General features: G+C 42.0%; 1 protein-coding gene across 6 annotated transcripts in view; it reads left to right on the top strand.

The window, feature by feature from the left end:
• Positions 1-15,555, top strand: part of LOC137372691 (ecotropic viral integration site 5 protein homolog) — a 308,742-nt gene that overhangs the window by 48,919 nt on the left and 244,268 nt on the right. For 5 of the 6 annotated variants that reach the window (XM_068036790.1, XM_068036788.1, XM_068036787.1 and 2 more), the window contains exon 2: positions 6,934-7,166. In XM_068036790.1, coding sequence (XP_067892891.1) covers positions 7,015-7,166 — 152 coding nt within the window. In that variant the 5' untranslated portion in view covers positions 6,934-7,014. Of the gene's footprint in view, positions 1-6,933; positions 7,167-13,027; positions 13,091-15,555 lie in introns of those variants that run through there. The other variant, XM_068036786.1, reaches the window with a different exon arrangement.

Genomic DNA, 15,555 nt, shown 5'->3' with positions numbered 1-15,555 from the left:
CATCCACGGCTTTACCCTCATCCACCTGTTTGGTCACCTTCTCGAAAAACTCAATAAGGTTTGTGAGGCACGACCTACCTTTCACAAAACCGTGCTGACTATCGCAAATGAACTTATTCTTTTCAAGATGATTATAAATCCTGTCTCTTATAACCTTTTCCAACATTTTACCCACAACCGAAGTAAGGCTCACAGGTCTATAATTACCAGGGCTGTCTCTACTCCCCTTCTTGAACAAGGGGACAACATTTGCTATCCTCCAGTCCTCCGGCACTACTCCTGTCGACAATGACGACTTGAAGATCAACAACAACGGCTCTGCAATCTCCTCCCTGGCTTCCCAGAGAATCCTAGGATAAATCCCATCTGGCCCAGGGGACTTATCTATTTTCACTCTTTCCAAAATTGCTAACACCTCCTCCTTGTGAATCTCAGCACAGGTAGATAAGGTGGTTAGGAAGGCATATGGGATACTTGCCTTTATTAGCCGAGGCATAAAATAAATGAGCAGGGAGGTTATGATGGAGCTATATAAAACGCTAGTTCGGCCACAGCTGGAGTACTGTGTACAGTCCTGGTCGCCACACTGTAGGAAGAATGTGATTGCACTGGAGAGGGTGCTGAGGAGATTCACCAGGATGTTGCCTAGGCTGGAGCGTTTCAGCTATGAAGAGAGACTGAAAAGGCTGTGGTTGTTTTCCTTAGAGCAGAGAAGGCTGAGGGGGGGACATGATTGAGGTATACAAAATTATGAGGGGCATTGATAGAATAGATAGGAAGAAACTTTTTCCCTTAATGGAGGTGTCAATAACCAGGGAGCTTAGATTTAAGGTAAGGGGCAGGAGGTTTAGAGGAGATTTGAGGAAAACAATTTTCACCCAGAGGGTGGTTGGAATCTGGAACACACTGCCTGAAGGGGCGGTAGAGGCAGGAACCCTCACAACATTTAAGAACTATTTAGATGAGCATTTGAAACGCCATAGCATACAAGGCTATGGGCCAAGTGCTGGAAAATGGGATTAGAATAGGTAGGTGCTTAATGGCTGGCACAGACACGATGGGCCGAAGGGCTTGTTACTGTGCTGTATGACTCTGTGACTCTAAGGAGAAAACTAAGAAAAGGTTTGTTGGTTAGCTTTGTGTAAGGTGCAGGGGGCTTTTTAGGCACTGCAATCTCTTTTTGAGCAGAAGTTGACGCCATCCAATTCGTCAACTGGCAGTTCTGAAAAAGGCGGCCTCCCACTGTAATAGACTTTTAAACTTTCTTGGCTTTATGTTCTATCTTGAACAAACAAACAGATCTCATCTCGAAAGCACCCAACCATCCTCCACTCTACCACTTTCCAACTTAAGCTGTTTTTTAAAATCAGCTATGGAGGCAGTCAACTTTCATCATTTGAGATTTAAAAAAAATTTTATTTGATCATCTGAGTTTTGATTTGAAGCCCTGACAGTACCTATCCTGATCAAGTCTTTATTTTTTATTGCAATGGTCGCCCAATTGTGAGATCACTAATGTGGCGCTCAGTGTTTGGCCAGCTCCCTCCGTGCAATCTGGTTCACCTTTCAGAGAGCCGTCACCTTTGCGGTCCCCAGCAGCCAGTCTCGCTGATGATCCATGTCAACTAAGTGAACATGCAGGTCCTCGTACCCCTGAGCACCTCCCGCCAAAAAGGGTATCTGCAGACACTGGGGATTACTTTTTATAGTGTTTCACAAAGTTATTTTAAGATGATTTCTGAATTTGCAATTCCCTTATCTTCAAGTCCCACTCTCCAGTTTCAGTTATGATGTCTACTCTGAGCATTTTGTAGTGTCGTGTGGTTGGTGACCAGGTTAAGTCATTGGCTGAGCCATGCATGAGGTTCCTAACTCATTTACCTTGCTATACCATGACTGGATCGAAGTTCCAGCACATTGTGGCATACATATAGCATGAGAAGGACAGTGAGCACAAATGTTTGATTAACGATGTATGCCACCACGTGTTAGAATCATAGAAAGTTTAAGGCCCAGAAAGAGGCCACTTGGCCCATCATGTTTCTGCCATCCGAAAAACGTTCTCCCAATCAAATCCCATCTTCTAGCATTTGGTCCGTAGCCCTGCAGATTACGGCACTTGAGATGCATATCCAGACTCCTTTTGAATGAGTTGAGGGTCTCTGCCTCAATTGCCCTTTCAGGCAGTGAGTTCCAGACCACCACCACTCTCTGAGTGAAAATGTTTTTCCTCCCCTCCCCTCTAATTTTTCTACCAATCACTTTAAATCTATGCTTCCTTGTCACTGACCTCTCTGCTAAGGTGAATAGACCCTTCACCTCCACTCCATCCAGGCCCCTCAAAATTTTGTACATTTCAATCAGATCTCCCCTCAGCCTTCTCTGTTCCAAGGAGAACAACCCCAGTCTATCCAATCTTTCCTCATAGCTGCATTTTTCCAGTCCTGGCAACATTCTTGTAAATCTCCTCTGTACCCTCTCTGGTGCAATTAGATCCTTTCTGTAATGAGGTGATCAGAACTGCACACAGTACTCAAGTTCTGGCCTAACCAATGAGTTATACAGTTCCAGCATAATCTCCCTGCTCTTCTATTCTATACCTCAGCTAATAAAGGAAAGGATTCCATATTTCTTAACCACCTTATCGACCTGTCCTGCTACCTTCAAGGATCTGTGAACATTCACTCCAAGGTCCCTTACTTCCTCTACAGTTCTCAGTATTTTCCCATTAATTGTGTATTCCTTTGCCTTGTTTGACCTCCCCAAATGCATTATTTCACACTTCTCCAAGTTGAATTCCATTTGCCACTTTTCTGCCCATCTGACCAGACCATCAATATCTTCCTGCAGCCTACAGCTATCCTCCTCGCTATCTACCACACGGCCAGTCTTTGTGTCGTCTGTAAACTTCTTGATCATGCCTCCCACATTTATTTTTTTTTTATTTCCAAAATATACTTTATTCATAAAAATCTGTGAAAATTACATTGCCAAACAGTTTCCAAACAGCACCAAAAAATACAAACATTGCAAGGGAGATCAGTTTCCTTCAATACTGTCATGAGTTTCTTCCCAACCCTTCCGTTTCACAATTGTCATGTCAATTACAGTTTTACATTTACAGCAATTGAGAATATTAACGACACAGTTCGAGGGGTTTCCCATGGATCCAGCCCCTCAGTCCAGCTTGGTGGGGGAACCTTACACTGTGGTCTTTCCCCATTGAGCCTTTGCTGCGGCTGCCCCAAGCTTTAGTGCGTCCCTCAGCACGTAGTCCTGGACCTTGGAATGTGCCAGTCTGCAACATTCGGCGGTGGACAACTCTTTGCGCTGGAAGACCAGCAAGTTTCGGGCAGACCAAAGGGCGTCTTTCACCGAATTGATAGTCCTCCAGCAGCAGTTGATGTTTGTCTCGGTGTGCGTCCCTGGGAACAGCCCGTAGAGCACAGACTCCTGTGTTACAGAGCTGCTTGGGATGAACCTTGACAAAAACCACTGCATCTCTTTCCACACCTGCTTTGCAAAGGCACATTCCAGGAGGAGGTGGGCGGCCGTCTCTTCCCCACCACAGCCAACGCGGGGGCACTGTGCGGAGGGGGCGAGACTTCGGGTGTGCATGAAGGATCTGACGGGGAGGGCCCTTCTCACCACCAGCCAAGCTACGTCTTGGTGCTTGTTTGAAAGTTCTGGTGATGAGGCATTCCGCCAAATGACTTTGACGGTCTGCTTGGGGAACCATCCGACAGGATCCACCGTTTCCTTTTCCCGTAGGGCCTTGAGGACATTCCGTGCAGACCACTGCCTGATGGACCGGTGGTCAAAGGTGTTTTCCCGCAGAAACTGCTCCACGAAGGATAGGTGGTACGGCACCGCCCAACTGCACGGAGCGTTCCGCGGCAATGTGACCAGGCCCATCCTTCGCAACACCGGGGACAGATAGAAACTCCCACATTTATGTCCAAGTCGTTAATATACATCACAAAAAGCAGGGGACCCAGTACCGAGTCAAGCGGAACGCCACTGGAAACAGCCCTCCAGTCACTAAAACAGCCGTCAACAATTACCCTTTGTTTCCTGCCACTGAGCCAATTTTGTATCTACCTTGCTGCATTTCCCTGGATCTCATTGGATTTTATTTCTTTAACCTTTGGGACCTTGTCAAAAGCTTGGCTAAAATCCATGTAGACCACATCAACTGCACTACCCTCATCTATCTTCCTTGTTACTTCTTCAAAAAATTCGATCATGTTGGTCAAACAAGATCTTCCCTAAACAAATCCATGCTGACTATCCTTGATTAACCTATGCCTTTCTAAGTGACAGTTTATCCTATCTCTCGGAATAGATTCCAATAGTTTGCCCACTACTGAGGTTTGACTGACTGGTCTGTAATTATTCAGTCTATCCTTCGCTCCCTTTTTAAACAGAGGTACAACTTTAGCAATTCTCCAATCCTCGAGCACCACACCTGTATCCAGTGAGGCCTGGAAAATGATGGTCAGACCTTATGCTATTTCCTCTCTTGCTGCTTTTAACAGCCTAGGATACATTTCATCTGGCCCTGGTGATTTATTAACTTTCAAGGATGCTAATCCCATTAATACTTCCTCTTTCCCTATGTTTATCACTTCCAATACTTCACACTCTTCCCCCTTAACTACAATATCTGCATTGTCCCCCTGTTTTGTGAAGACAGGCGCAAAGTCTTCATTAAAATCCATACCAATATCTTCTGTTCCTACGCACCTTTTTGGTCGTTTATGGGCCCTACTCTCTCCTTAGTTATCCTCTTACTCTTAATGTATTGATCTTTGGGTTCACCTTGATTTTGCTTGCCAATATTCTTTCATGCCCTCTCTTTGCTTTCCTAATTTCCTTTTTGATTTCACCCCTCCACTTTCTATACTCCTCTCGGCTTTCTGTAGTATTGAGTTCTCGGTGTCGGACATGAGCTTTCCTTTTCTGCCTTATCTTACCCTGTATGCTCCTTGACATCCATGGGGCTCTAGATTTGGCTGCCTCACCCTTTTTCTTTGTGGGAACATGTTTACGCTGAACCCCTTGATTCTCCCCTTTGAATGCTTTCCACTGTTCTGACACTGATTTACCTACAAGTAGCTGTTTCCAGTCCGCTTTAGCTAAATCACTCCTCAGTTTAGTAAAATTGACCTTGCCCCAGTTGAGAACTCTAACTCCTGTTCTATCTCTGTCCTTTTCCATAATTATGTTAAAACTGATTGAATTAGGATCACTACCACCAAAATGCTCTCCCACTGCCACTCCTTCCACCTGCCCATCTTTATTTCCTAAAACGAAGTCTAAAACTGCGCCCTGTCTTGTTGGACTTGCTACATACTGGGCAAAAAAAGTTCTCCTGAATGCACCTCAAGAATTCTGCTCCCTCAATTCCTTTCACACTAAAACTATCCTAGTTAATATTGGGTTAATTAAAATTCCCTACTATTGCTGCCCTATTTTGCTTGCACTTCAGAGATTTGCCTACATATCTGCTCTTCTATCTCTCTCTGACTGTTTGGAGGTCTTTAGTACACTCCCAGCAGTGTGATTGCCCTTTTTTTGTTCCTTAGCTCAATCCATATGACCTCATTTGATGAACCTTCCAACATATCATCCCTTCTCACAGCTGTAATGGTTTCTTTAAACAAAATTGCCACTCCCCCTTCTTTCTTATCCACCTCCCTATCGCGTCTGAAAACCCTGTAACCAGGAACGTTGAGCTGCCATTCCTGTTCCTCAAGCCATATTTCTGTAATAGCTATGATATCATACTGCCACGTGTCTATCTGTGCTCTCAGTTCATCTGTTTTATTTGCTATGCTCCTTGCATTGAAATAGATACCCTTAAGCATTGCCAAACTTTTTTTATTTTCTAGCCCTCGTTTCCTCCGTCTTCCAGACTCATCCATTAATTTTCTGCCTTCCATTTTAATTTCTGATTTTGTCCCAACTGAGTCTACCCTCAGATCCCCATCCCCCTGCCAAACTAGTTTAAACCCTCCCCAACAGCATTAGCAAAACGTCCCGCAAGGAACTCAGTCCCGACTCTGTTCAGGTGCAACCCGTCCGTCCTGTACAGGTCCCATCTCCCCCAGAGCCAATGTCCCAGGAATCTGAAGCCCTCCCTCTTGCACCATCTTTCCAGCCATGCATTCATCTATCTTACCCTTCTATTTCTATACTCACTTGCGCGTGCCACTGGGAGTAATCCGGAGATTACTGCTTTTGAGGTTCTGCTTGCTAATTTCTTACTTAGTTCCCTAAATTCTGACTGCAAGACCACATCCCTCTTTCTACCTATGCCGTTTAGTTCTGATGTGGACAACAACTGCTGGCTGTTCACCTCCCCCTTCAGGATTCTCTGTGTTCCATTCCAGCAAACTCCAGCTCATTTTGACAAGTTGTTACAGAGGTACGCAGGTATATTTTACGTACAGATCTCATTTTCTCATATTCCACACTCGGTCCTGATAACTTGGAGCTTCTTACTAAGCTAGAAGAACAGAGCAGGTGGGTTTTGTCTTGATCCCTGAATGAATGGAAAATGTAAGTAAAATAGTTTTATATAGAAAATTGAAATAAACGGATCAGTTTTGGTCTCTGTTACTTTTATGATTACTTTCCACTGCTTTCATTTTCCTTTTTAAACCCATCCAATTTTGCCCAATGTGAACATGGGAATTTTGAATGGAAATGGTTGATGGGAAGTGTGTATGCAGATGTAAAATTTTTCATACCCATAGAAGAAATGCTTTGAAGTGTCGGACAATAGAGACTTAGTGCAAAATCAAGAACAAGCATTTATAAAACCAACATATTTGACTTTGCAGATTCAAAGGAAAGCAGTACTTAAGATCTATGACTAATTAAGCTGATGGTGTACTGCATAACATAATTGTAAACTTTCTTCGTCAGGTGGCGACAGACAAGGTTGCAGAGAAGTTGAGTTCTACTCTCTCATGGGTGAAGAGCACAGTGTCTCACACTGTCAGTCAAATGGCTAGTCAGGTGGCAAGCCCATCTGCTTCATCACTGCACACTACATCTTCATCGACAACACTCTCCACACCAGCACTTTCACCAGGATCACCAACCACACTCAGTCCCGATGACTTGGAGCTTCTTGCTAAGCTAGAAGAACAGAACAGGTGGGTTCTGTCTTGATCCCTGAATAAAAGACTTTTGTAAGTAAAATAGTTTTATATAGAAAATTGAAATAAACTGATGGGTTTTGGTTTCCGTTACTTTTATGATTACTTTCCACTACTTTCATTTTCCTTTTTAAACCCACCAGTTTTGCCCAGTGTACATAATATGAGAAAATGAGATCTGTATATATAATTTTGTTGAAACACCTGGATATTTGCATTCGCAGATTATTCACTGAACAATATAATATTTGTTTGGTAGTACAGAACTTGAGAATTGCTGAAAATAGAGACATGTTGTTGAAGCTTTTCATCTTGCACTCATCAGGAATAACCAATGTAAGGCAAAGCAACAACTTATACTACATGAGAAGAGGGTGCTGATTGGTTGGCAAGTGAACTCTGGTAGAGGCGTTGCCATGGAGAATGCACCAGTTTAACTGCCAGTCACCATAAACTGGTACATTCCCCATGGCAATGCCTCTACCAATCAGCACTCTCTTCTCAGGCAGTGTAAGTTGTTGTTTTCCCTTACATTTGTTATTCTTGCATATTGTCCTGATGAGTGCAAGATGAAAAACTTCAACAACATGTCTCTATTTTCAACCATTCTCAATGAACAATATGAAACAAACTATCTGCAAATTATATTGTTCGTAACGAATGTAATTTAAATAACTTATGTCCTTGGGACATGTAGCAATCTTAGCTTATTTGTATGTTTGGCTTGCAAATCTGTCTGCAGGGCAGCTCTTTGCAGAGAAAAGCAAGTTTTCTGATTTGCATTAGAATTTGTGCATTACAAAGAATTGCAAGGAATTACAAGAAGGTGGTAATCTGTGAATAACTTTTCTGCTAACAAATTGCTTGGCTCCCAGCACATGTTATATTGAAACTTTCAGTGCTTGATTAGGTATCATGCGAAGGAATTTTGTAGTACTTTATTTTTCTCCCCTAATTCTCCTGAAGCAGCAATTCACAAAGACCACAAACAATTCTCCAGCCTAGGATATCAACCATTAGTGATGTGGAAACATTCCTGTCCAACCCATCCATAATTTTAAAGACTGTTATCAGATCTCCTGTAAACCTATTCTAAAGGAAAACAAGCCCCAACTTGTTCAATGTCTCCCGATAGGTGTAATCTCTCCGTTACAAGAGATGTAAATCTTATTTGCATTTTCTGCTGTGCTTCTATGTCCTTTTTATAGTATGGAGGCCAGAACTGTGCACAGTACTCTTAGTGTGGCCTGAACAGGATCCTATACAAGTTCAATATACTGTTACTTTTGAATTCTGTAACACTAGAAATAATTCTCAGTGTTTCATTGGCATTTTTAATTGCATTACTGACCTGTGTTGCCATTTTATTCATTTTAATCACCTGTATTTCTAGATCCCTTTGCTCTTCTACCCCATTCAGTTTATTATTTATTAAGGTATAGGTGATTTTTCAATTTTTCTACCAAAATGCATCACCTCATATATATTATGTCTGTTACTTCATTTGCCACTGAACTGTCCAATCTGCTACTTTTCTATGGCGGCGTAGTGGTAATGTCACTGGACTAGTTATCCAGAGGCCCGGGCTAATACCCTGGGGACACTGGTTCAAATCCCACCATGGCAGCTAGTGGAATTTAAATTTAATTAATAAATTTGGAATTGAAAGCTAGTCTCCGTTTCATGGCACCATTGCTCTCATCAGTTGTCGTAAAATGGAACGTCTCCTGACAATGCAGAGCATATGCAGAGCGATTACCGATGCCATCAGTTCGTTGGAAAATTTGCCAGTATGAAGCTGCCCGATGTCACCACGCAATGATGCCAGATGTAATGGCGTCCGAGCATTGCCTCATCCCTCAATGGCTGTAATCGCCGCCTCCATTCCCCCGCCCAACAGTAACTTGCTGCGGCCGCTCACTTCCCAGCTCGCTGCTATACCTCTCAGCCACTCGCTCCCCCTCGCTGATCGCTCCCCGCCGTGCAGCCCGGAGAAGTGGTGGGGAATGAGCTGCTGAGGATGGAGCAAGTGGCCAAGGGGTGATGGCAATGCGGGGAGCGAGTGGCCGATGTGAAGCAGCACCGAGGTGGGGAGCGAGCAGGCAGGCACGGGAGGGAGTGGGATGCTGTTGGGGGTGGGATGGAGCCAGAGATCGCAGCCATTGAGGGGGTTTGGGTTTAATTTGTTTTTTATGACAAATTGAGCAGCGCCATTTTTATTAGTGGCAGCTGCCGGAGACATTGTAGGCAGTGACATTTCTGTTGATGAGCCTGCATTTGTGCATGTGTCAGTACTGCACCACCTAGTGGTTGCGTTGTCAGCAAATGCAGCCATTGTAAAAACCTATCTGGTTCACTAATGTCCTTTAGGGAAGAAATCTGCTGTCCTTACCTGGTCTGGCCTACTTGTGACTCCACCGCAATGTGGTTGACTCTTAACTGCCCTCTGAAGTGGCCTAGTAAGCCACTTAGTTGTCAAGGGCAATTAGGGATGGGCAACAAATGCTGGCTTTGCCAGCGATGCCCATCACCCACAAAAGAACTCAGGAAGTTAAAGGTAGTATCAAATTGAAAGAAAAAGCGTACAATTCAGCGAAGACCAGTGGCAGGTCAGAAGATTGAACAGAATATATATAAAAAAAGAATGAATAAAAGAATAATGAGAGAAATTAGAGTACGAGAAAAAGCTAGCCAGAAGTATAAAAACGGATAGCAAGAGTTTCTACAGGTATTTAAAAAGGAAAAGAATAAGTAAAATGAGTGTTGGTCCTCTGGAGAGAGAGTCTGGGGAGTTAATAATGGAAAATAAGGAAATGGCGGAGGAATTGAACAGATTTTTTACATCTGTATTCACTGTAGAGGATACAAATAACATCCCAGAAATAATTGTGAATAAAGAGTTGAAAGGGAGTGAGGAACGTAAAACAATTACCATCACAAGAGAAAAGGCACTGAGAAAATTATTAGAACTAAAAGCTGACAAGTCCCCAGGTCCTGATGGACTTCATCCTAGGGTCTTAAAAGAAGTGGCTGCTGAGATAATGGATGCATTGGTTTAATTTCCCAAAATTCTCTAGATTCTGGTAAGGTTCCATCAGATTGGAAAATAGCGAAATTAACTTTGCTATTCAAGAAAGGAGGAAGACAGAAAGCAAAACTACAGGCCAGTTAGCTTAATCATCTGTCATAGGTAAAATGCTAGAATCTGTTATTTAGGAGGTTATAGCAAGTCATTTAGAAAAGCTCGGTGGAATCAGGCCAAGTCAATGTGGTTTTTTGAAAGGGAAATCATGTGTGACTAATTTATTCCTTCAGGGAGTAACAAGCAACGTGGGTAAAGGGGAACCTGTGAATGCGGTATACTTGGATTTCCAAAAGCCATTTGACAAGGTGCCACATCAAAGGTTACTGAATAAAATAAGAGCCCATGATGTTGGGGGTAACATATTCGCATGGATAGAGGATTGGTTAGCTAACATGAAAGAGAGAGTAGGCATAAATGGGTTGTTTTCAGGTTGGCAATTTGTACCTAGTGGAGTGCCACAGAGATCAGTGCTGGGGCCTCATCTATTTACAGTCTATATAGATGACTTGGATAAAGGGGCAGAATGTATGGTTGCTAAATTTGCTGATGACACAAAGATAGGTAGGAGAGTAAGTTGTGAAGAGGACATAAGGAGTTTGCAAAGGGATACAGATAGGTTAAGTGAGTGGGCAAAAATTTGGCAAATGGAGTATAATGTGGGAAAGTGTGAACTTGACAACTTTGGCTGGAAAAATAGAAAAACAATTCAAATGGAGAGAGGATGCTGAGGGATCTGGGTGTCCGAGTACACAAAACACAAAGTTAGTATGCAGGTACAGAAACTGATTAAGAAGGCAAATGCAATGTTGTTGTTTATTGCAAGGGAAATGGAATGTTTTGCTACAGTTGTACAGGGCATTGGTGAGACCACATATAGAGTATTGTGTACAGTTCTGGTATCCTTACTTAAGAAAGAGTATAATTGCATTGGAAGCAGTTCAAAGAAGGTTCGCTTGACTGATTCCTGGGATGACAGGGTTACCTTATGAAGAAAGGTTGGACAGGTTGGGTCTGTATTCATTGGAGTTTAGAAGGATGAGAGATGATCTTATTGAAACATATAAGATCCTGAGGGGACTTGACAGGGTGGATGATGAAAGGATGTTGCCCCTTGTGGGAGAGACTAAAGCTAAGGAGCACAGTTTAAAAATAAGGGGCCTCCCATTTAAGACAGTGAGAATTTTTTTTCTCTGAGGGTTGTGAGTCTGTGGAACTCTCTTCCCTGAAGAGCATTGGAGGCAGGGTCATTGAATGTTTTTAAGGCAGAGGTAGACAGATTCTTGACCAACAAGGGAGTCAAAGGGTATCGTGGGTGGGTAGGTAGGAAAGTGGAGTTGAGTCCACAAACAGATCAGTCATGATCTTATAGAATGGTTCGATGGGCCACATGGCCTACTCCTGCTCTGAGTTCATATGCTCTTTAAAAAAAAAGTTGCTTGTCTTGATGCTGGCAAAATCATGTGGAGGGAGCAACTGGTAACCAGAGGCATCAACTAAGTGAGTGCACATTCCATCATAGCAATTCAAGAATTTGAATTCACTTTTAAAAAAAAAAGCTGAAATGAAAAGCTAGCTGATAACAAAAAAAAATGACCATGAAGCTATCAGATTGTTGAAACATTCCAACTGGTTCAGAAATGCCCTTTTGGGAAGGAAACTGCTTAACTAACCTGGCCTATAAATGACTACAGCCTACATGCTGTTGACCTACTAGCATTTGTATCAAACTTTAGGACAGTTGGGGATGGGCAATAAATGCTGATGTCACCCACATCCCGAGAATGAGTAAAACATGAAAATAAACTCTGCAATGTGCTGCTGAAACTGAGACCCAAAGTAAGGCTAGAACCATGCTTAGGAACTTATATTTTGAAGGAAGAATTTGTGTATATTTCTGAAAACCTTCAATGCCCTTGGAAGGGTGGGGAAAGGATCTTGTGCTCTGTGTGCATGCTTCAGATTCAAAACCTCTGTTCTAAGCCAACAAATCCCCCCTTGGAAGGTGAACATTTTATTTTGACTCACCAATGCCCCTTTCCATTCCATCAAATTTCTCATGCTAAGAACTTTATCTCAAACTGCTTAATATTTGTAAGCTATAGGGTAGCTTTGGTCACCCCTTGCCATAATTGGACCCTTTGGTGCAAACTAACAGCCACATCTCTGGAGCCAGTTTCTGGCATAAGCTACTGGCTTCAAAACTGGGATGACAAAATATCAGAGCCAATATCTAGAAGTCACTTGTTGTAAATCCCAGTTTACTGGAAACCAGTCTCTAGTTGATTAGGTCCATCTACCATGCTGCTGGCATCTTACCCAGTATTGGTGCTTTTGAGTTTTATTTTGCTTATTCCTGTTGGTATTGCTTTGTGGTTATAGAGTTATTCACTTGGGCAAGGTTCCAGAGGATGATCAGTAACCAAGCAACTGTATCCCAGCAATGAGTTATTTCTTCAAGAGAGTGGGAGTTGAGATTGAATTAGGAAGTTTAGAAACATTTGCTGTTCTTTAAAATTATGCTCTTTGGATGCTCTTTAAACTGGAATAGTTAATGCTGGTGAATTGAATATTTTTCTATTTTTACCACCCGGTTTCCAGGTCAGATACAGCAATGCCAGGTGCAGAGTGAAGCTCACTGTGTGCTATCCCAAGATTATCAGAGCACATCCAATATTTGAAAATGTACTATGGTTTATTGTTGAAGGTTAAGGGGTGGAGACTCATCTGTTTAAACTCCAATTAGAGGAGCAGGGGTTTTATTTGCTTAGCCAAACTGTACTATGTGATAGTTGATATTTACTTTGTAGGCGTACGGAAGAATTATGAACCTCACAAGGTAGGGTTATTTTCAGTGAGAAGGATTTTGCTTTGTAAGAAAACTGAGCATTGTGCTACAAATATAAATTCCAGAAAGTTGGTAGTGTTGACTCGTGTTCTTGTCTTTTTTTAATTAATCACGTGTAGTATTGCTCATAGAGAAAACTTTTAAATAGAATTTTAAATATTCACAAGTCTAATCTAATGATTTGTGTTTTATTTGCTTCTATATTTATTGACATTTCTTCAATATTTGGCTAACAGTCCTTGATTTTCTTTCTCAGTGATAAATTTATCCTTTTACGATTCTTTTCTTATACTTTTAAAGTATGATTACCTATGCAAAATGACATTTATTTTTAACAACCTGTGCACGTTTCTTTAACTTGTTTATTGCTTAACAGCATAAATTGTGTAAACGGTCAATTGTTTTTACAGAAAAGGGAATAGAGTCAGTGAGATTGACGGTATGTATGAAGTCAAGGGAGAGGGAAAGTGGTGAAGAGAGAAGTTTGGGGACTGCTAACTGGAGGCCCAGAATTAAAGCTGAGAGTTTGAAATGTTGGAGATTTGTACCTGGAAGAAACTCGGCTTTTACCAGGAGCAAAAATATATTTGCGGGTTGTGTTTAAAAAGGCAGAGTTGGTTTAGGAACAGGTTGCAGACATGTGAGGGTTGAGGCAGGGAGTGGATAGTGAGCAGTGAGATGTGGAATTTAGGACAGGGCAAGAAGGAGGGGAAAAGGAAATTACAGGTCCTGCGACTGTATGATGGTGCCTTAGACTTGTTTGTATTTTTGGTGATGTTGCATCAGCCTGTCAGCACATCTGCGTTTAATGGAGTCTGCAGCACATAATGACTTGTCTGAATCGTAGGACAGTTGTTTAGATCAGGACATTGGGTGTTAGCTGGATAACCTGGCCATGAAGTGTTGGGAGATAGTATGTTCTCAAGGTTGGGGATGTTTAAGATCCATTGTTGAATGTCCAGCCATGCATACCAAGAGAGGGTGTAAATTGTTGGAGCGATTGAAAAATGGATAAGTTCAAATGTTGTTTTCCGATACTATACTTTTTGTGATATTACAGTTTTTATTTCTAGTGTTATACATTTTGATGGAGAAATTGTTTTTGCTGAAATGTAAGTGAATTCATTTTTTTGTTTCGGTAAATTGTGATTGGGAAGAAAATTAATAAGGAGAGGTTTCTTCTGTGTAATTGAATAATAAATAAAAAACAAGATCTTGTATTTATAATGTTCTCAAGGCATCCATTAATCACATTGGTAATCACTTTTTAAGTGCAGTCTGCAAATTCAACAGCCATTTTTACACACAGCCAGATCCCAGAAAAAGCAATGAGGTGAATGACCAACTAATGGGTTTTAAATGGTATAGGCTGAAGGAGGAATGTTGGCCAGAATACTAAGTGTAGTCCCTATTCTTTGATCTTTTACATCCACCTGAAATGTTGAAAAGGGAAAATGGTGCTCCGTTTCACACCTCATCAGAAGGAAGTACCTCCAACCAAGCAGCGTGCCCTTCATACTACATGAGGTGTCAGCATAGATTCAAAAGTAACCAATTAGAAAAGAAATAATGGACTTTAAACACTTAGCCCATGAGGAAAATTATTTGACATTGACATCGTTTGACAGTCATGATGTCGATGACCAGCTCAATATGCACAATTGATGCAAGAATAATTATCAACAGGAAGTAGAATTTTAGGAAAAGGTATTAAGACACAATGGGAGCTGCAACTTCTCTGATCGGCGTCTTTTTTAGAGGTAATTAACTACTGAAAATGGTTGATTATTTAGTTATTTGTGTTATGCAATTGTACATCTTGAATTGCTCAAGAGTTGGGAACACTGCAGTGACAGGACTGAAACACAGGTACATTTTTTCATTGTTTATTTCTCATTCTTTGAGAGAGAAGACAACTGACAAAACAAAATTTTTGCTGGCTTGTAATTTTAATTAACCCAAATGTGACTCCAGACCCACAGCAATATGGTTGACTCTTAAATGCCCTCTGAAATGGCCTAGCAAGCCACTCTGTTGTATCAAACTGCTACAAAGCCTAAGAAAAGGAATGAAATTGGTTGGACCACCTAGCATCAACCTAGGCACCGGAAATGACAACGGCAAACCCAGCCCTGTTGACCCTGCAAAGTCCTCCTCACTAACATTTGGGAACTTGTGCCAAAATTGGGAGAGCTGTCCAACAGACTATTCAAACAACAGCCTGACATGGTCATACACCTGACAGGAGGAGGAGGCTCCACAGATATCCCCATCCTCAGTGCTGGGGGAGCCCAGCACAGCAGTGCAAATGACAAAGCTAAGCATTTGCATCCATCTTCAGCCAGAAGTTTTTTTTTATTGGTTCATGGGATGTGGGTGTCGTGGCTAGACCAGCAGTTATTGTCCATCCCTAATTGCCCTTGGAAGGTGGTGGTGAGCTGTCTTCTTGAACCACT

This window comes from Heterodontus francisci, chromosome 8, assembly GCF_036365525.1.
Source record: "Heterodontus francisci isolate sHetFra1 chromosome 8, sHetFra1.hap1, whole genome shotgun sequence".
Taxonomy (NCBI): Eukaryota; Metazoa; Chordata; class Chondrichthyes; order Heterodontiformes; family Heterodontidae; genus Heterodontus; species Heterodontus francisci.
Note: the sequence above shows the minus strand (reverse complement) of the source record. Positions and strands in the feature narration are given on the sequence as shown.